General features: G+C 38.2%; 1 protein-coding gene across 11 annotated transcripts in view; it reads right to left on the bottom strand.

Annotated features, from left to right (window-relative positions):
- Positions 1 to 22,653, bottom strand: part of CPLANE1 (ciliogenesis and planar polarity effector complex subunit 1) — a 109,840-nt gene that overhangs the window by 69,726 nt on the left and 17,461 nt on the right. For 10 of the 11 annotated variants that reach the window (XR_011562446.1, XR_011562447.1, XM_070774745.1 and 7 more), the window contains 10 exons: positions 20,068 to 20,232; positions 16,266 to 16,439; positions 15,214 to 15,442; positions 13,434 to 13,573; positions 10,857 to 11,074; positions 8,526 to 8,690; positions 2,022 to 2,160; positions 1,229 to 1,338; positions 911 to 1,069; positions 703 to 811 (listed from right to left, as the gene is read on the bottom strand). Coding sequence is in view for 9 of the 11 variants with exons in the window: in XM_070774745.1 (XP_070630846.1) it covers positions 703 to 811; positions 911 to 1,069; positions 1,229 to 1,338; positions 2,022 to 2,160; positions 8,526 to 8,690; positions 10,857 to 11,074; positions 13,434 to 13,573; positions 15,214 to 15,442; positions 16,266 to 16,439; positions 20,068 to 20,232 (1,608 nt within the window). In the remaining 2 variants the exon portion in view is untranslated. The remainder of the gene's footprint in view (positions 1 to 702; positions 812 to 910; positions 1,070 to 1,228; positions 1,339 to 2,021; positions 2,161 to 8,525; positions 8,691 to 10,856; positions 11,075 to 13,433; positions 13,574 to 15,213; positions 15,443 to 16,265; positions 16,440 to 20,067; positions 20,233 to 22,653) is intronic. The other variant, XM_070774749.1, reaches the window with a different exon arrangement.

The raw sequence follows: 22,653 nt of genomic DNA, 5'->3' as shown, positions 1-22,653 counted from the left end.
TGTCTTTTTCTAGGGCACACTTAATAGACTCTAGTACACTGTCAACATAACTTTTATACACACTAGGACCAAAAATATAAATGTGACTTGCTTTACTGCACTATTCACTTTATTCAGGTGGTCTGGAACCAAAGGTGTAATATCCCCAAGGTGTGCCTGTGCTTAATGCCACTGAACTGCACATTTAAAAACATTAAATTTGATATTGTTTATACTTTTCTACAATAAAAATTTTTCCAAAGGTCATCTTGAATGCAAATAACTGTAAATTAGAAGCATAAATAACTGTTAAAAGGAAAAAACTAGTTTTCAATAAAATATCTGCATTTTATATATATATATACACACGAAACATTATATACTCATTTTATATATTTTATCTTGCTTAATCCTCTTTCAATATACATTCATAACACAGGTATTAATATACTCATTTTACAAACAAGGAAAAGAGGCTCAGAGATGCTGAGCAACTTGCCTATGGTCACACAGCTACTGACAGGCATGACATGAACTTAGTTTTGCATGATTCTAAAACAACAGAATTGGTGATAGTGTAATGAGGAAGTACTTTTGCCTTCTCATACTCTTCATCTCAAAAGAGAAATGCATAAAAACATAAGCATGAAAAAATAAATGCTTTCAAAACAAAATGAAAATCTTCAGCAATTTATCAGATGCCTAAGAAATGACAAAAATTACCTTTCACAACACAGTGTCTGAGTCTCTGCTGAAGAGAGTGATATTTTTCTCTTAAAGAAACTCTTATGTCCTCAGGATTGGGAAATGCCTTCACAAAAATTTCTGCTACCTTCAGAAAAATTTTAAAATGAGTTTTATAAGCAACATCATTCTTAATTAAAACAAAATTAAAATTCTTTAAAGTTTCTGATTTAATTTTTTCACCTACCTTTCTGATTGGTGGCAGTTCTGCAATGAGGCTCAAAATCAGATCCTGAATAAGCTCTTCAATATTAGAAAACCGAGAGAAGGGCAACATTCTGTAAGCCCATTCCACCGCACTGAGACAGTGCTCAACCAGACAGGGGTCAAACTTCGCTTCAAGGTCCTATATGGATATTGAAAGGATCATTTGCTTTTCGCTTTACACAGACTATAATGATTCAATGATTTAATGGAATGTAGTAACAAACAGTAAAATATTCTATCAAGCAATAATTTCCCAAGTAATATTTATGCATTTTTCTTACTCTTGTGCAGTTAATACCTTTTTTTCCTCCACATTTTCTCTTGCCTTCTGATATTGCCTGCAACTACAGGATAACTTATCACGGACATGCAGCATCCAACACAAAGCACAAAGCTCTCTGAAGCAACCTAAATCAAGAATGGAAATACGAGAGAAGGGTGTATGAGTATATACATTACAAAACTTCACCTTCGCTGGCTTGTTCCAAAATAAATGTTTTTATATTGTTGATTATAAAAGAAACATGCTCACCCTCAATCCTTTGTATAAAAGTTGTGGAGATCCTTACAGAATTTTTACACATATTATTACAGAATGTTTCATACATGTCAGTTACATGAAAATATTAAAAACACTATACAGTATAAAAACTACTCTATTTACTAGTAGTTTACTTGCTTTAAACTTATAGTATGTTGTGGATATTTTTCAAAGTCAATACATACAGTTCTACTTAATATTGTATTGTTTTTATTTGAAAAATCATTTATTGATAGGCGTTTAAGTTTAAAATTTTTCAATACTAGAAATATAATTTCCAATACAAAACAATTTTTTATCAAAAGTAATACAAGTACACAAAAATATACAAAATTATACTATCTATACAGTTTTGCAACTATCCCTCTTCCCCCCGCCACCCCAAATAATGTATCTTGGATATATTTCCATGGTGGCAACATACACACACATTCTTTTCCTTATCAGTATAGTATTCCATTACATGGAAACGTCCCAAAATCAAATGCAAAATATATCATTATTAATATTTAGGCCAAATTTCCAAGCAAGAAGTTCATTCTGGACAAACCTATTGCTTTAATGGACGCTTCATCAAGCTTCCGGTCTCCAGCTGCTCCAGGTCGAAAGAATGCTACACCTCCTTTACAGTAATTAAGTAACGACTCAGGGAAAGGACTCAATGAAGGAAGGGACCCTTTCATGCGAATCTGTAAAGACAGACAGAATATGTTAATTACCAGTTATAGCAGTCAGTTTCTAAGGAAATTATATAACAAACAAGACATGAAAGATAAACCATAAAGAATGGAAAACACCGCATTGCTCCTATACTACGTAAGAAAGTAACACGGAAGCCACTCACACTTACACAACTTAGTGGGCAAACTCAACAGATTCACTGGCCAAATCTTAAAAGAAAGTTCTAACCAAATTAACCTCTCTTGTCATTCAGTTTTTACCTAAGAAGTTTTGTATGAAAAGAACTTAATGCTATTTATCCTGGCTTTCCCCAAAGAAATAATAAAGAAAATAAATTTAAGTATCTATGTGCAGAAAAAAAGTATATTTTCATATGGCAACTCCTGATAAAATAATAACTCTAGAAAGGATCAGTAGATGCCAAATTAGGTAAAATGTTGATGGACAATGCATGGAACATGAGCCAGACTCACCGATTCATCTCACTGTCCTGAGAAGTGAAAGAAAAAAGACACAGGTGCCACACGATACGCTGCAACAGGGGAGCACACAGCACCACTACTGAAGGACTGAACTCTAAGATGTGCACCTGAGTCTAATCAAAACTGGCTACCTTGATGAGGAGAGATTAATTACTGGCTTGTAAGAAATAAAAGGAAACAGGAACACGTTAAATGATGCTAAATGAAAAGATAACAGACAAATCCAAAGTATGGTTCAGAAATAATTCCCGAGTCTAACAAATCTGGGGAAAAAAAAAAAGCCAAAGGAAACTGACAGAATAAAACAAAAAGGATCTGAGACACATAAACCTGGGAAGAAAAGAGTTAGCAGCAGGCTTGTAATCTATTTTCTCCCTCTACTGTTCACTTGCAGAAAGACGTGATCTAGTCAAGTCCCCTTGTAAGCATGCTAAGCATGCCTTCTTGTTAAACAAATTTATGGTATTTACCAGAGGTAGAGAGTCTGTCTAGGCTGGTTATTAGAAATAAATTTAGAATATACAAATTTATGGATTATGACCCCATGAAAAAGACAAGCTATATAATTAAAAAGATATAAAAAGGAGATGTTAAATAACTGAAATAGCTCCCTTCTGTGTCATGGTGTTAAACAAAGGCCAGGACACATTCTTCTGCAGTGAGAAAAGACTTGGAACAGCATATACAATTCCATCTTTCCAGGTAGGTCAGTAGTAAAGAAACTGCCTAACAACACAGGAGATGCAAGAGATGCAGGTTTGAGCCCTGGGTTGGGGAGATCTCCCAGAGTAGGAAATGGCAACCCATTCCAGTATTCTTGCCTGGAAAATTCCATGGGCGGAGGAGGCTGGTGGGCTGCAGTCCATGAGATCACAGTCAGACACAACCGAGTACAGCACAGCACAGCAGCAACAGTGTGTGCAATTCCAGATTTCTCTACGTTTCATCTGTACCTTCTGGCTACCTATATCCTTGAAATTATGGGTAAACTTTGATCCATGGATGAAAAACATGTGTCTATACCAAAACTTACACATAAACGTTCATAGCAGCATTATCATAATAGCCAAAGTGGAAGCAATCCAAGTATCCATCAATGGATGAACCGATAAAACAAAATGTTATATATCCATACAATGGAATGTTACTCAGCCACAAAAAGGAATAAAGTACTAATTGACACTACAATATTGATGAATCTTAAAACCATTAAGCTACGTGAAAGAAGCCAGTCACAAAAGGACATGTATTGTATGATTTTATATATATAAAATATCACAATAGGCCAATTCATAGAGACAACAGATTAACGGTTGCTGGGGGGAAAGAAAAGGAAGCGGGAAATTCGTACTAATGTGTTTCTTTTTTGAGGTGATGAAAATATTCTGGAATTAAACAGTGGTGATGGTTGCACAACTCTGTGAATATACTAAAAACCAAGGGAGTGTACATGTTTAAAAGGTCAACTTTATGGAATACAAACTGCATATCAATTTTAAATTGGTAAAATCAGCTAAAATAAAGACTTTGGACTATATTAGTTTTCTATTATGGCCCTAACAAATTATCAGAAATTTTGTGGCTGAAACCAACACCAATTTACTATCTCACCGTTTTGGTGGATCAGAAGTCTACAAAAAGCTCCGCGGGTTCTCTGCTGAGTCTCACAAGGCCAAAGTAACAGCAGGACTGCCTCCCTTCTCAGAGGTTATGTTGTGCTTGTTCCATCGCTAAGTCGTGTCTGGCTCTTTGCAACCCCATGGACTGCAGCACACCAGGCTTCCCTGTCCTCCACTACATCCCAGGGTTTGCTCAAACTCATGTCCACCGAGTGAGTGATACCATCCAAACACTGCATCCTCTGTCACCCTCCTCTCTTCCTGCCCTCAACCTTTCCCAGCATCAGGGTCTTTTCCAATGATCTGGCTCTTCATGTCAGGTGGCCAATGTACTGGAGCTTCAACTTCAGCATCAGTCCTTCCAATGATTATTCAGAGTTGATTTCCTTTAGGATTGACTGGTTTGATCTCCTTGCTGTCCAAGGGACTCTCAAGAGTCTTCTCTGGCACCACAATTCGAAAGCATCAATTTTTCAGCACTCAGCCTTCTTTTTGGTCCGACTCTCATATCCATACATGACATTAGTATGGGAAAACTCTGGGAAAAACTTTGACTGTATGGAGGATTGTTGGCAAAGAGATGTCTCTGCTTTTCAATACTCTAAGTTTATCACAGCTTTCCTTCCAAAGAGCAAGCATCTTTTAATTTCATGGCTACAGTCACCATTCACAGTGCTTTTGGAGCCCCCCCAAAATAAAATCTGTCACTGTTTTCACTTCTTCCCCTTCTATTTGCCATGAAATGCTAGGACTGGATACCATGATCTTAGTTTTTTGAATGTTGAGTTTTAAGCCAGCTACTTCACTCTCCTCTTTCACCTTCATTGAGGCTCTTTGCTTTCTATATTAGAGTGGTATCATCTCATACCACTGATATTTCTCCTGGAAATCTTTATTCTAGCTTGTGATTCATCCAGCCTGGCATTTTGCATGATGTACTCTGCATATAAGTTAAATAAGCAGGAAGACAATATACAGCCTTGACGTACTCCTTTCCCAATTTTAAACCAGTCCGTTGTTCTATGTCTGGTTCTGTTGCTTCTTGATCTGTATACAGGTTTTTCAGGAGACAGGCAGGGTGGTCTGGTATTCCCATCTCTAAGTTTTCCACAGTTTACTGTGACCCACATAGTCAAAGGCTTTTGCGTAGCCAACAAGGCAGAACTAAATATTTTTCTCGAATTCCCTTGCCTTTTGTATGATCCAATGAATGCTGGCAATTTGATCTCTGGTTCCTCTGCCTTTTCTAATTCCAGCTTGAACATGTGGAAGTTCTCAGTTCACGTACTATTGAAGCCTAGCTTGGAGGATTTTGAGCATTACTTTGCTAGCATGTGAGATGAGTGCAATTGTACAATAGTTTGAACATTCTTCAGTATTGCCCTTCTTTGGGAATGGAATGAAAACTGACCTTCTCCTGAAGCCACTGCTGAGTTTTCCAAATTTGGTGATATATTGAGTGTGGCACTTTAACAGCATCCTCTTTTAGGATTTGAAATAACTCAGTTGGAATTCCATTACCTCCACTAGCTTTGTTCATAATAATGCTTCCTAAGGCCCACTTGACTTCACACATTCACTGGCTCTAAGTGAATGACCACACCATCGTGGTTATCAGTTCATTAAGACCTTTATTGTACAGTTCTTCTGTGTATTCTTGCGACCTTTTCTTAATCTCTTCTGCTTCTGTTAGGTCCTTGTCACTTCTGTCCTTCACTGTGCCCACCCTTGCAAGAAATGTTCCCTTGGTATCTCCAATCGTCTTGAAGAGATCTCTAGTCAGATGTTCTAAGTGAAAGTGAAAGTGAAGTCGCTCAGTCGTGTCTGACTCTTTGCAACCCCATGGACTATAGCCTACCAGGCTCTGAGGAGCCTCTCAGTCCATGGAATTTTCCAGGCAAGAGTACGGGAGTGGGTTGCCATTTCCTTCTCCAGGGGATCTTCCCAACCCAGGGATCGAACCCAGGTCTCCTGTACTGCAGGCAGACACTTTACCATCTGAGCCAACTTTATTTCTAGGCTCTTTTAGGTTGTTTGCAGAATTCTGTTCTATGTGGTTACAGGACTCAGGTCCCCCATCTCCCTGCTGGCTACAGGCAGGGAGACTATGAGAAGTTTCCAAAAGCTGAGTTTATTCCTTGGATATTGGCCCTCTTCAAAGCCAGCAAGGCTGAAATGAGTCCTCGTCACTCTTCTAATCTTCCCTTGCGCGGCTTTTCTCCCGTCTTCCTTTTCCACCTTTCACTGACTGACTCCTCCGCCTCTCTTTTTTGCTTCTAAGAGGTTATCTGATTACACTGGGTCCATCAAGATAAACCAGGATAATGTCTCTATTTTAAAATCAGCTTATTAATACCATCTGAAAAATCCCTCAAGCCAAATTAAATCAGTATCTAGATTTATGTTTGAATAGCCAGAAGACAGGAATCTTGCAGCTATCTTTAGAATTCTGCCTACTACTTGTACTATGCTTTAACCTTATACAGTTAGCTGATTACTTGTAAAGATCTTCACAAGGAAGAATATCTTCAGCAGAGTGGCTAATTTTAAGAGAATCTATAGTCTTTATCTGCTAGTTAAGTTCATTAAAACTAGGTTAAGTGAGATTATTCTCAGAAGTTTGTAAGACCAAACATAACATAACTTAGAACTTTAAACAGTTTTCTACAGTAAGCAACTTAAGTTTGCTATAAAAAATAAAGTTTCCTATAACAAACACTCAGGCTCAACAGATCTTAAAACTATCAAAAACAATCTTTCATTAAACGCTTTGCCTTTCTTAGTAAATATACTTAAAAACTGAACTTTCACAAATATTTCTCTCTAAAAACAGGATAATTTTTAAAAACTTGATAAACTTCTCAGGGTCTCTTAGGGTTTCTACTAGAAAAGAAGCCATAAACTCTTGGTACATTTAGTAATTTAACCAACAGCAAAATTTAAGGTATTTGGGGCTAATAATATTTATTTCTACATTTTACAGAGACAGATGACTGGCCTACAAAAGAACTGGATCTGGATAAGGAACACAGAAGTAGACGTCCCATCTGGCTGCACATCAGATAAGAAGGCAGCTACATCTCAGCTGAACTCAGTGTAGAAGAAGACAATAGCCCCCAAATCAAAGTGAACTGCACACCTCAGAAGACAGGAAGGGAGAGACTGACTGGTGGAGCCTACTGCAAAGAAACACTTAGCCGAGAACTAACTTTCCATGGTTTGACCCCACAGAGGCCCCCAGAGAACAGAGAGATCATCTCGGGAAGAAGTGGGATAATCCCTGAACTGAATTTAAATCTTTAACGATGGTGGGGGAGAAAAGTAATTGGAAAAAAAAAAAGTAACTGAAATTTCCTGGAACTAACCGACTAGATTATACTTCCTATCGTCAGACAGGGAAGAGCTAACATAGAGCTCCAGTTCAGAGTCCTTATCTTTCAGCAGAAACTTGGTCTGTCCAGATTTCATACGGTAAGCAAGTCTGAAATTTATGGATTTATGGGGCAGGACTCCTTGGAAAAATATCACAATTATAAATACTAATAAGTATTAGTATATTTAAATTGTTCATGCCAAGTCGCTTCAGTTGTGTCTGACTCTGTGTGACCCTGTAGACTGTAGCCTGCCAAGCTCCTCTTGGGATTCTCCACAGACGAATATTAGAGGGGGTTGCCATGCCCTCCTCCAGGGGGATCTTCCCAACACAGGGATCGAACCTGAGTCTCTAAAGTCTCCTGCACTAGCAGGCGGGTTCTTTACCACAAGCATCACCTGGGAAGCCCTTTACATTGTTTACCACAGTGTTACCAAGTCTAAGCTTGTACTGCTTGCCTCACAACAGGACAAAAATTGACAGATGAGTTGTTGCGGCAAGGAACGACGACTTTATTTAGAAAGCCAGCAAACCGAGAAGACGGTGGGCTTGTGCCTCAAAGAACCATCTTGCCTGAGTTAGAATCCAGGCTCCTTTTGTACTAAAAGGAAAGGGAATAAAATCAAACACTTACTGTTCCCATCAGCCTCTGGAGATCATGTGTTAATTTCTCCCTTCCCGTGGTTATTCACAGGTAGGCCTGGTCAGGATGTTTCCCATGAACTAAACAAAGGTATTTTAGCTTAATGCTCATGACCAGGGAAGCAAGGTTACCAGAGATAGGCCATTATGTATAATTTAAGCTATAGGCAACATCCCTATAGTGATTAACTCATAACAGAATACAGAAGGTTCTTTCCTATTGCAATAGCACACAAGTGACTAAGACATTTCCACACCTTTTGCATGACTTTTCTTGCCCATCTCAACTGCAAGATGTACCACTGTGCTACAGGAAAAGAACACCGAGCTGCTCGGAAAAGCAAGAGAATACGCTGAAGGATTCCAGACACCTTTTGGCGATTATCTTTTTCAGCTTTTAAAAGAAGATCATCACCATCTTCCTAAAAAAAGAAAAAAGAAAAAAAATCAGTAGCCAGGAAAACAGAAACTTAAAATGTTACAGTAAAAATAAAGATAGTGCTTCTCAAACTAGACTATTCCTGGAGATTCACAAAGAAAGTTTTGAGGCATGGCCTCAGAGATTAACTATAGCTATTTCCAGGGTCAAGGAAACACCCGTCTCACCTCAGTGTAAAGGGATAAATCAATTCTAATCCCAAGCCTTCAGTTATAATAGTTAAAGCCCACCATCCCTGACTTTACTGGGGGAACATTACAGAGATCTTTCCTTTCAAAAAGAATGCCTCTTCCCTTCCTCTGCCTAGAAAAATCCAATTATATTTCAGTGTCACCTCTTCTGTGAAACTCTTCCATTCTGTGGTATTATGGCAATTTGCTCAGATTTTCATTGTAGCTTTTACTGATTTATTCTTGCTAATTTATGTATCTGTTTCCCACACTGTTGAGACTAGTCAAGAGTAAAGGCCTTGTCATCTACTGCACAAAATCCAACATGTGGTGGGATCCAATAAATGTTTCTTGATTCAACACATGATTACAGATTAATTTTCCAGAAATGAGATAATGCAAATATTATGAACATTTGCTTCCCTAACATTTTTCTACCACTGCCATTTCTTAAAAATACTCAGTTATTTTGGCGGGGGCAGGGGGGGAATCTGCCCCTTTTTTACACAGCTAAATGATTCAGGGAGAGCTGTTCCTATGTCCCCAGCTGCCAGGGAAGGCCCTAATCAATTGCCAAGCAACACTGTGCATTTAGCCCTAGCCAAGGTGTGTGATTCCAGGACTGGCCAGTGACCTTGATGGGTCTCGCAAGAGTAACTCTCAGTACTCCTGTTTGGATGCTGGGAGAGAAATACATTTACTGCTTTTCTCTCTCCCCTTCCCACTCCTTTTGGGCATGGACAAGGTATCCTGAGAAGCTGCTGGTAGTCATCCGGCTCCCACAAAGGGAGCCAGCCTTAAACTGAAGCTGATAGAAAACAAACTAGGGAGAAAGAGCCCAAGTCTTTGGAAACATAACTGGGCTTCTCAATTATGCCAGTCAATACTTACCAAGTTTTCTGTTACTTTCAATCCCAGGGGTTCTAATTGGTACAGAGTGACATTTAAGAGAAATCCTACCATTCTGGCTTATTTTAATAAAAAATAATAAAACGAAGTACTACTAAGGATTGCTAGTACTCAAACAAGTATCAGCACAGCATATCCAGAAATATATTAAATGTTATTTCTAATCCCTAAACCAATATACTAAAGACTCAGACATGAGAGGAAAGAGGAATTACTGAGAAATACCATGGATTACTTATTCCTTCCATGTGCAATATATCACATGAGAAATATCAACAAATAAAATATTTTAACGTATTGAAACATAACTCGAAACATAACAAATAAGAATACAACAAATAACTGAAAAAAAAAGACAGAAGACAGATTTAATAGATAAAGATAGAAGCTGTCAATTCTGAAACAGTAAGAAACAATACCAGAATTGATTTAAACTGTTAATCAAATATTAAAACAATTCAAATGTAAACAGTTCACATTAACACTGTAAACCTTAAAACCAGCTAATTGTAATGTTACTATTTTCAAAAAGAGCAGAGGAAAAGGTCCTGAGAGGAATACAGTAATTGCGATTTATAAGACAGAACTATCAATTGAAAAGTACAGAAGAAAACAATGATCTTTCCAATCAAAGAAAATCAAACTAAGTCTTTCAAAAGAGGCAAAGACAATGAGATGAATGATTTCTAAATTCTGACACTCATTATTTTTCTATGGTAAACAAATGTTTATTTTTAAACTAATACCTGGATACCGAGAAATATCTATTAATTTTGTTTTATTATCAAAATAATTTTAACATTTACAGAATGCTTACTACGTGTCAGGATGTCTCGTGTAGTCCTCACAACAACGCTGTTAGAGGTACTATCACCTTCTTCATTTTACAGATAAGGAAACTTAAACATCAGTTGTGTGCAACGCCCAAGAAAACTATTCAGTTAATAAACAGCAAAGCTGGAATCCAGAAGTGGGCTTCAGAGCTTGCATTTTTAACTTGATGATTATTATCAGGTTGATTATTTCAAAAAGTGGACAAAATAAATGTTAAATTAAAAGGTTAAGCTTACTTCACTAACAACAGCTGGCTGAGGACAATATAATGGAGGAGCTGGAAGATACAAGCCGACGGGCACTAAGCCCCACAGTCTCTTACTGAAGTCCTTGGCAGAGTTTATCAGAAGCTGAAAAGTCCCTGAGAGAATATCTGCGTCAGCCATAACTGCTGCTTTCAGTATTTCCTGCACAGAAGCAAACAGCAGATCCGCATCTTCTTCTTCAATGGGATCTGCCAAACACAGAATTAGGTAAAGCAGTTACAATTTATATTATACTTTTCCTTCTATTTTGCAGTTTAAAGCTTCATATCTGAAAAAGTTGACTGCCAAAAATAAACATATTGGTCAAAATGCAAAACACTCAAACTTCTGGACAGAAATTTAAGATTTTGTTACTTTTAAGATTATAAAAGTAGTAGAGCACAAAGACTTTCCGAAATTATACAAGATACTGTAACACAACTACATAATAAAAACGTGCTTGGAATATAATCATAACTCAAAAAATAATAATAAAAGGAAAACATTAATGGGAAAAATAGAATGTAAGAAACACAAAAAAAGAATATAAAGCATTATGTGGAGGCAGTGAAACAGTAATTTTCATTTCCTTAATAGTCAATCACAGTACTTTTATATAAAAGGACTTGTGAAGCTAAAGAAGCAAAAAAACAAAAATATATGAAATAGCCATACAGTAGGCTTCAGTTTTATAAATATCTGTAAAAATGGAGAAATGTTCTGGAACAAAATGCAAACAGATGCAGGTGGCAGAACTGTAGACTTACAGACTTTTACATTAGGAATTCTCTTAAAGCACACTTTAGGGAATAGACTACGAAAACACTCGTGTACTGACTTTTCATCCCTGCCTGATATTCACGTTTTCTATATCCAATTTAGGTAAAAAATAAAATGTTATAGCTACAGTTGAAATTCCTTAGGTACCAACCCTATTTCACTTCCTACTTCCAGAGGTCGTCACCATCCAGAATTTAGTGTGGCTCTATTGGAACTCCTACTAAATATATGTTGCGTCTTCTTGTTCAATACAAAGTTTAACCTCTCTTTCATATTTTCCAAATGTTTTCTTTTTATCTATATATGGATATATTTTATCTTTCTATATATTTTGTGTATGTATATAGAGTTCAAATCTATTTTCTAGTTTACTAACCATCTGCTGAGCTTTTTGTTTTTAAATCAATTTGTAAAGGTATAATTTACATACACTAAAATTATCCTTTTATGTACACAGTTCACCCTGGTGGTCCAGTGGCTAGGACTCCTCGCTCCCAGTGCAAAGGGCCTGGGTTCAATCCCTGGTCAGGGGACTAGATCTCACAGGCCTCAACTCAGAGTTTGCATGCCAAAACTAAGATAGAAGATCTTGCATGCTGCAACTAAGGATGGGAGCAGTCAAATAAATAAATAAACATTTTTTAAAAATACACAATTCAATGAGTTTTGGCAAATCGTACAGGCTATGAGAACATTTGTATCACTCCAAAAAGCTCTCTCATACCTCTTTGTTGTCAATTCCGCCCTTGCTGCTGCTGCTGCTGAGTCACTTCAGTCGTGTCCGACTCTGTATGACCCCAGAGATGGCAGCCCACCAGGCTCCGCCGTCCCTGGAGTTCTCCAGGCAAGAACACTGGAGTGGGTTGCCATTTCCTTCTCCAATGCATGAAAGTGAAAAGTGAAAGTGAAGCCGCTCAGTCGTGTCCGACTCTTAGCCACCCCATGGACTGCAGCCTACCAGGCTCCTCCGTCCCTGGGGTTCTCCAGGCAAGAGTACTGGAGTGGGTTGCCATTTCCTTCTCTAATGCATGAAAGTGAAAAGCAAAAGTGAAGCCGCTCAGTCGTGTCCGACTCTTAGCCACCCCATGGACTGCAGCCCACCAGGCTCCTCCGTCCATGGGATTTTCCAGGTAAGAGTACTGGAGTGGGGTGCCATTGCCTTCTCCTCAATTCCCCCCTTACTTCTAGGTAAACATTAATCTGTTTCCTGTCCCTGTAGTGTTGCTTTTTATGAAATGTTATATAAATGGAATCATATAGTGGGTAGTTTTATTTATAAGTTCTTTCATTCAGCATAATGGTTCTGTGATTCATGTGGTTGCATGTTATCAGCGGTTTCCTCCTCTTTATTATTTATTATTACACATTACAGATAAATTACAATTTGTTTATGTATCCACAAGTTAGTAAGCATTTGGGTTGTTTCAAGTTTTTTTGGCTGTTATGAAAAAGCTATGCACATTCACATACAGGTTTTTCAGTGAACCTAGATTTTTATTTTTCTTGGGTAAATACCTAAGAAAATCTTTAAAATGTTAAATCTGAGCCTTTAAATGCATATTTTTATATTTTATCTAGAAACACATTGTATCTATGTATTTATTGTGGGAAAATTTTCAGATCATCAAAAAGACATTGCCAGAACTAGAAGTTCAGACTGGGAATTTTTTAGTCTTATTTTTTTTTCCCCAAAATATTCACAAATGTGTGCGTACTTAAAAGCTTTTTAAAATACCATAAGCTTTGTATTAAGCTGATACACAGGTTGACCATACATAGGTAACTCACCTGTAAACTGTTTGCATTTTGAGTTCATTTCATTTTTTGCTTCCAAAGAGGCTGGCTGACCTAGGAAACACTGTAGTTTTTCCTGAAAAATCTGTGCTGGAGTCATATTTAATGGTAGATTCAGACTCTTTTCCTTGGATCTGAAATCACACCAAATTAGGGGGAAATAATTACAATTTTTTAAAAAAGGAAACACATACACATCAAGAACTAAACATGAAATTTTTAAGAACCAGAGAAGTCCATGTTATTCATCTTGTGTTTAGAAAAGAAGTAATTGAGGAAATGCTGTATTGAGGAGAGTACTGAGGCCCTCCACAATTACAGTCCTGATATAGCTCCCCATGCTTAACCGCCCACTGCTGCCCTACATACAGACTCTCCAGATGAAACCTTAAGTGCTCTGGGCCACGTGCCTCTGCTTCTGCTTGGAATGTTCTCTCTCCCTACAGCTACTTGCTTTGTCAAGATTCCATCTTCTCTTCATCGCCCATCACAAATGACATCTCCCATATAAAGTATTTCCTGGCTTTCCCTCACTTGATATTATTGCTCTCCCTACCATACCATGGATGGGCTTCCCTGGTGGCTCAGATGGTAAAGAATCCACCTGCAATGCAGGAGACCCGGGTTCAATCCCTCAGTTGGGAAGATCCCCTAGAGAAGGGAAAGGCTACCCACTCTGATATTCTGTCCTAGAGAATTCAAAGACACAGCAATGCCATAATATTCATAAGAGTTAAAATGCAGGGATTAGTTTGATTAGCTTAAAATGTAAATCCTGTTTGGGAAGGAGAAAACTCTCCCATTGACTATAGGCCCTTTGAGGGTGCTGCTGCTGCTAAGTCACTTCAGTCATGTCCAACTCTGTGCGACCCCAGAGACGGCAGCCCACCAGGCTCCCCAGTCCCTGGGATTCTCCAGGCAAGAACACTGGAGTGGGTTGCCACTTCCTTCTCCAATGCATGAAAGTGAAAAGTGAAAGTGAAGTCGCTCAGTCAGGTCCGACTCTTAGCGACCCCACGGACTGCAGCCTACCAGGCTCCTCAGTCCATGGGATTTTCCAGGCAAGAGTACTGGAGTGGGGTGCCATTGCCTTCTCCTACTAACAAGTAAAAGTGCTAAATAGATATTTAAATACAGTAAGTAAACCTCTGAGCTGTCTAACACAGTTGACACTAGCTGCATGTAGCTCTCTAAATTTAAATTAGATTGAAAATCCAGTTCCTTGGTCTTATCAGCCACCTTTCAAGGGCTTAATAAATACATGTAGCTAGTAGCTATCAGACTGGACAGCACATACAGAATATTTCCATCACCAAAGAAAATTCTATTGGACAATGCTGAACTAAGGATTCCACAAAATGTGTAAATATCAGCAATGAGTGAAATAAGAAACACTTTAGATAACACCATCGTACTTTTTTAACTTCAGTTCAGTTGCTCAGTTGTGTACCACTCTTTGCAACCCCATGAGTCGCAGCATGCCAGGCCTCCCTGTCCATCACCAACTCCCTGAATTCACTCAAACTCATGCGCATGGAGTCAGTGATGCCATCCAGCCATCTCATCCTCTGTCGTCCCCTTCTCCTCCTGCCCCCAGTCCCTCCCAGCATCAGGGTCTTTTCCAATGAGTCAACTCTTTGAATGAGGTGGCCAAACTACTGGAGTTTCAGCCTCAGCATCAGTCCTTCCAATGAACACCCAGAACTGACCTCCTTTAGGATGGACGGGTTGGACTTCCTTGCAGTCCAACTTAGATGTGCCTAAAAATACATACCTCGTGAATTTGCTACCATGCTTACAGAAGAGTTGAAAAGCCACACCAACAGAAATAGATGTCTTCCAGTCTCCAAGTTTATGTGCCAACCACACGGCTTCTGGAACCAGGCCACCAATCAATAATAATTCAAGGGCATATTCAACGGTCCACACATCAGAAAGATTCTGCTCTCTGACGGCACTGGCCACCTTAGAGTGTTGCAGAGGAATGAGCCGAAAGGGCTGCTCTGTGAGTAGATAAAAGAAAATGGATTAACTACAGTTATACATAGGAACTCATTCTTCCCTACACACATCTCCTTAATCAATACTTTCTACACAAAACCACAAGGAAGATACATACAAAATGGCCTAAGATAATACTTAACACACTCTAGAATAGCTTTTTTTTTTTTAAACACTGAAGAATGTGTCTCTTTAAGTGGGTCATGCAGCAAATGTTGGCACTTCTAAAAAAATGAAACTGAGCAGACAAAGAAACAGAAGAAATAGTATCAAAGTGCATTATACAAAATAAAGGTAAATACATACAGTTTGATCAGATAATATAAGGACATGATTAAATAGAGCAAAGAAAAAATGACCCAAATAAAATAATAAAAGTAAAATGTCCAAAAATTAAATTCTACATTAGAATGAGTTTGAGTAAACTCGGGGAGTTGGTGATGGACAGGGAGGCCTGGTGTGCTGCAGTCCATGGGGTTGCAAAGAGTCGGACACAACTGAGTGACTGAACTGAACTGAAATTAGAATACTCAGAATTTGTTCAATTACCACATTTTTATAGCTCTTTTACTTAAAAAAAAAAAAAAAAGGAAACTGTATAAACACCAATGTGTCCAAAATTTGCAATTAAAAAAATACATATTCAATAAAAACAAGTTCAAAGCAATTACCTTTCTCAGATTATATTCATTCGTAAACAGTCACCTACATGTCAGGCACTAGGCTAGACAGTATTATTTCCACAGATCAATGATCACTGTGTAAAATTGTTTTAAATATTCTGTGCAAAAACAAGGTGAGAAAATTATTTGTTTATTCTATTACCTGTTTTAATATGAAGGGGAGGAAGAACATTCACACTGTGAGGTGGCAAAATGCACAGCAGCTGATTGGTGAAGTAGGCAGCCATGAAGCGAGCCATGGACTGGACCACCCTCACCGCGGCTTCGGGATGAACACTTCCAGTCACCCCAGACTCACAAGGAGACTTCTCAGGAACTGCAGGATACACCAAATGAGCAAAGGAGATTCCGATCAAACTAGCAAAAGTAGGAATATTTAAGCTCCTAACATGATGCAAGAAGAAAATTATAATTAAAACTTTTTTCTGAGATCAACACCCCTGGCCTATACAAGGTAACTTGTAACAGGTATCTACATTTCTTAAAGACAATAGAACAAAAATAAAATAATAAGCTCAAAATTATCAGCACATACACTTAGGAACTCTTTTATGACTTCAAGTTACCAGTTTTTTCTAAAAATGTGGAAGGATCTATAAAAACAATCCAGCTATAATGGACTTGCAAGCTTATCATTTCTTTGTTTTCCTTTCTTCCTCCTCTTTCTCATTTTCTTTCTTTAGTTCAAGGAGGCAGAGTTTACTACAAAGAGCCAGAACAGTGATTCTTCATGTCTGTTTCTGTATTATAGTATACTCCCATAACATTAACTCTTTACTATTAAGATTCTTCTGGGAGGTATGGACAAGAGGAACGTGTAGAATGGAGGGAAAAGGCAGAGGAGAGAGTTACATTATGATTTCTAGAGTGCTTCTGACATAAACTAGAGCAAACATGCCATCCCTATTTAAAAATTGAAACTTAATAATACAAACTGGATTCAGATATTTGAAGATAAATAGCTAAAAACTACTGAGTGAGTGAAAGTCGCTCAGTTGTGTCCAACTCTGCGACCCCATGGACTATACAGTCCACGGAATTCTCCAGGCCAGAATACTGGAGTGGGTAGCCATTCCCTTCTCCAGGGGATCTTCCCAACCCAGGGATTGAAGCCAGGTCCCCAGCACTGTAAGCAGATTCTTTACCAGCTGAGCCACCAGGGAAGCCCATACAAGATAAATATTAAATTAAGATTAATTTTTATGACATTTATGGCCCCAACAAAGGCAAAGTATCTTTCTTTCTCAGAAGTCACTTGAGGCGATTTACAGGTGGTCCAGAGGTTAGGGCTCTATGCTTCCACAGCAGGGGGCCCGGGTTCAATATATATGGAGGCCTGCGCATTCTCCCTGTGAATCACTGAACTTGGGCAGTAGTCCTGGGGACTCCTGACCAAGAGAGGATATGCTGAAAATACTCTAAACAACTATCATTAAAAATTAAATATATTACTATAGGTTCAACTTAGCTTGACAGTTATATCATATCATGACAATACTGCTGGAAAAAAAATCCAGTCAGTTAAAAAGTCACACATAAGAAAAAAAAGTCACACATAAATGTCTTCCACTCATACACAGCTAACAGTCCTTTCGGAGGGCAATCTAACACTAGGCATCAGAAGTCTTGACTCTGTAACCTCATTTCTCAAGATTTAACATGTAGACATTAGTAATGCTCACAAAAATTTATGTTCACTGCAACATTATTTAAAATAGTAAGTAGGTGGTAACAATCTAAAATATCCAATAATAAGGAAAAAGCTTACTACGTTTTTTAAAAGAATACTATTTACATTGGAAAATATTCACAATATTAAATTTAAAAGATTGCAAAACAGAATATTAGCTCTGGTAATAAACATATATGAATGCACATAGACAAAAATGGTAGCATTAAAAGTGATTTTATTTTCTTTAAACCTTTCCATATTTCAAAACTGTCTAAAATGAACCTATATTACTACTAAATAAACACAAATTTAAAAAGACAAATATCAGAGTAGGAAATCCATAAACAGTGGTTGCATACGGTATCACTTATATATGGAATCTAAAAAGATAATACAAACGAACTTATTCACAAAACAGAAACAGACTCACAGACTTTGAAAACAAACCTACAGTCACCGAAGAGGAAAGGTGGGGTGGGGAGGGATAAATTAAGAGTTTAGGAGTAAAACATACACTCTACTGTATATAAAATAAGATAATCAACAAGGGCCTACTGTATAGCATGGAGAACTCTACTCAGTATTCTGTAATAACCTATATGGGAAAGGAGTCTGAAACAGAATGGATATATGTAAATGTATAACTGAATCATTCTGCAGTACACCTGAAACGCAATATTGTAAATCAGCTACACCCCAATATAAAACAAAAATTAAATTTAAAAAATGCAGAGAAAATATGAGTCCCAGAATAAAATTTCATAGTATTCTACCATCTGTCCTTAGCCGCTCAGTTGTGTCCGACTCTTTGCGATCCTTATGGACTGTAGCCTGCCAGGTTCTTTTGTCCATGGGGATTCTCCAGGCAAGAATACTGGAATGGGTTGCCATGCCCTCCTCCAGGGGATCTTCCCAACCCAGGGATCGAACCCAGGTCTCCCACATTGCAGGTGGATTCTTTATTGTCTGAGCCACCAGGGAAACTGAAGAATACTAGACCTTCTCCAGGAGATCTTCCTGACCCAGGAATCAAACTGGGGTCTCCTACATTGCAGGTGGATTCTTCACTGGCTGAGCTACCCAGGAAGCCCATTCTACTATCTATCTCACTTTAAAATTAAAAAAAAAAAAAAAAAAGAAAGAAAGAAACCACAGTGGCTGAAACCAAACAAACAAACTAATACTGTTCTGGACAAAAATGATAAACTGGTAAAAATCACAGAAAGGGTTTTACAAACCTTCTCAATCTATTTTTCAAAGCCTTTTGTAAACTAATTTCTTTTGATCTCTACTTTCCATCAGTAAATGATTTTTAAACCAATAAATAATCAGTTATTAGTAAAAAAAAAAACAAATACTCCATCTAGAGTCATGAACTCCATTTAGAAAGTACTGACACACTGGCCTTTCTGACACACTCATATGCAAAGTAGACTTCTCATGGTCTACCACTGTAAAGCAGCATTATAAATACATTATGTGCTCATTCATATAGATGTCTTTCACTCTGTTGCTATTGCTTAGTCACTAAGTTATGTTCGACTCTTTGTGACCCCATGGACTGCAGCTTACCAGGCTCCTCTGTCCATGGGATTTCCCAGGAAAGAATACTGGAATAGGTTACCATTTCCTTTCCTAGGGGATCTCCCTCATCCTGGAACTGAACCGGTGTCTCCTGTGTCTCCTGCAGTGACAGGCTGATTCTTTACCACTGAGCTACCAGGGAAGCCTGTCTTTCACTTTGGTTATTGCTTAATTTAAATACACCTTTTTTAAAAAAGGACAATCCAAATATTCTACAATCTCTTAAACAGATTTTAAAAAGGCCCTGAATATGTCAGAAAGTGATTTTGATCACTTTAGCAAACCACCTTAAGCAATCATTAGAGAAAATACAAACATGTTAAGGGAAAGTACCTGACATTGGGTACCTGACATTGTGTCTAACAAACAGGGCTGTGAGACTTGAGACAACAATTATAACAGTTGAGCAGGCAAGTGCCGCTAAGCTGAGAGACTCAAAGGTTAAAAACAAGCAAAAACATGATCCTTGCTGCTAAGAAGCTGACAGTCCCAAAATTCACCACAATGCAACAGAGCAACCAACTTTTATGTATAAGCAATTTCATAGCTAAACCTGTAAATACAAATTGCTAACATTAAACATACTGATTTTATATTGATGAACCAAAATACATTAAACTCAACAGATGGCATTAAAAGACAAAGAAGCAAACAAACAAACAAAAATACTGATTTTTGAAAAGCATACCTGAACAATCTTCATTTTCTTTTACAGGAAGGTGGGACCATCTCAGTATTTCTCTTACTAGCTGATCACATAATCCTTGAGCATCATTTAAATTATAGTTATAGAGGTGGCAGTATAAAAGAGAAAGATAATAGCGAAGCTGAAGAAAACATGTCCTTCTTCCTCCTTAAATAGGGCACAATTACACTTACATTAAAAAACATGTTAGCTAGGTAACGTTCTTGATCTGAGTGCTGGATAGACGGAAATGCTCAGTGTATAAAAATTCATCAACTGTACACTCGTGTCATGTGAACTTTTCTGTACCTGTTTCACAACTGAGTAAAAAAAACAGGTCAGCAATATTTTGTTCTTTTTCATTGTAAATTCTGAATAATTTTATTTTCTGTGGTCAGGTCCTAAGATGACTAAGAATTTATCCAAAAAGAGGTGCAAATGCTCATCTCAGTACTAACCGAGGTCCGCTAACAACATCTCTCTCAAGTACACAAGCTATGAAACAGAAGGGCACATGCTAAAAACACAAATTAAAAAAACACACATACATATATCAAACAGACGGTCAAAGAGACTTTCCAGAGAAGAAATACTGTCGAATAAGATTGGATCCCTTGACCACTGTCTTCAAGTATCTAAAAGGTGTTTAGGACTGAGACTGCCGGTTACCTGCCCCTTATCCACCATTCTGAGTAAAAGAATTCTAATTTTATTTGGGGTTCCAATGCACTAAGATCACAATTTCTTGCTCAATGTGGCCATGAGAAAATATGATAAAGTTCTTAGCCAAGAGATAATATAGTGTACAGCTGCCAGACAAGCTGTGTAAAGAGGCATCTCAGCCAGGAGGTGTGCCTTCTCTTGCCCCTCCTGCCTGCCTTCTTTCTGTTACCTGGATTGTACACGTGATGGCTGGGACTCCAGCATCCATGTTAATTCATGCAACAGCCTTAAGAGTAGAAGCAATGCACTAAGGACGATGGAGCAGAAACACTAAATAAGCTTGAGTCCTTGATGAGACCCCCGAAATACCAAATCAGCCCCAGACTGTCAACTCCTCGCCTCCTTTCCTAAGAGAAATAAACTTCTTGTTGAAGCCACTGTTACTTTCAGTCTCCACTACAAGAAACCATTTCAACTGGATACAAATGGAAATGAAATGAAATTAAAAGGCCCAGAATAAAACTCATTATGAAAACTTTTCTTCATGAGAACTTCTCATCACACTGGACGCCACTCCTCTTCATCCAGCTGTACAATCTCCAAATCTGAGAAGTGCACGAGACTTCTTTCTCGACTCAGTCACAAGTTCACTTGATCAAACCTATTAAACATCTGACAAATGTGACTTTTGTTCCCCAGTACTCTTGACATTGCTTTGCTTCAGGACCTCTTCAACTGACTAATTTTCTTGCTTCTAGGTAAAACCCACATCTCTATACCACACTCCAACAAATGGCCCTCTGTAATGTACCAAAGTGATCTTTCCAAATGGCCTATACTTATTTGAAAAGTACTCTTTCTGTATCTTAACAGATCCCACTATCTTCAGGATAAAACCTTAATCCCATGGCACTGCATAGTATCTTCCCTTATCATCTATTCTCTCCTCTCACTTCAGCGCTCACCACCCTATCCTCAATATTACATATATGTTTCAAATAACCTGGTCAACTACTCGCAATTTACCAAACTGCCATAGTTTCTCATGTCTTCTTGCTTCTAGAGTGCTATATCCTATGTTACACCATTTCCACTCCTTCACCTGAACAATTTTCACTCAGTTTTACATGTCTGTTCCTCCAGGTTTTCTCCAGATTGATGTTTGCACTCCAGTTCAGACCATGCCCTCTCCCAACAAATACCATAAAGCATAATGAGAAACATGCCAGTTGTTCATGCAATCTATCCTCCACACTATGGGCAATTTGAGGGTAAACTTGTTTATTTCAGTTATTCTTATTGTCTAACACACATAGCAGGCCCTCAATACATAGCCACAGCAGCCAGAAAATAAATTTAATAATTAGCTAAACCTGACCAGTAGTGGAAGTCAAGGTTAGTTTCACAGCCACTGGCTGAAAACCTCTATCATCTTATACCCTCAGCCCTATATCATAAAAGCTATCACCAGTTTCTAGAATCCACATCCCTACTGTCTCATCAAAAACTCCATGTAGCCCCATAATAAATCTAACTCACAGGAAATTCTTAAAGTTGAATTACTTAAGGGCAGAGAGCCTCAGCTCAAAGTTTCTATAAGTTGGTATTAGAACCTTATTTGACTCATAGTTTCTCTTGTAGATGCTGCTGCTGCTGCTAAGTCGCTTCAGTCATGTCCAACTCTGTGCGACCCCAGAGACGGCAGCCCACCAGGCTCCCCCGTCCCTGGGATTCTCCAGGCAAGAACACTGGAGTGGGTTGCCATTTCCTTCTCCAATGCATGAAAGTGAAAAGTGAAAGTGAAGTCGCTGAGTCTTGTCCAACTCTTAGCGACCCCATGGACTGCGGCTCACCAGGCTCCTCCGTCCATGGGATTTTCCAGGCAAGAGTACTGGAGTGGGGTACCACTAAATAACATTTTTTTTT

The sequence above is a fragment of the Bos indicus genome, chromosome 20 (genome assembly GCF_029378745.1).
Source record: "Bos indicus isolate NIAB-ARS_2022 breed Sahiwal x Tharparkar chromosome 20, NIAB-ARS_B.indTharparkar_mat_pri_1.0, whole genome shotgun sequence".
Lineage (NCBI taxonomy): Eukaryota > Metazoa > Chordata > Mammalia > Artiodactyla > Bovidae > Bos > Bos indicus.
Note: the sequence above shows the minus strand (reverse complement) of the source record. Positions and strands in the feature narration are given on the sequence as shown.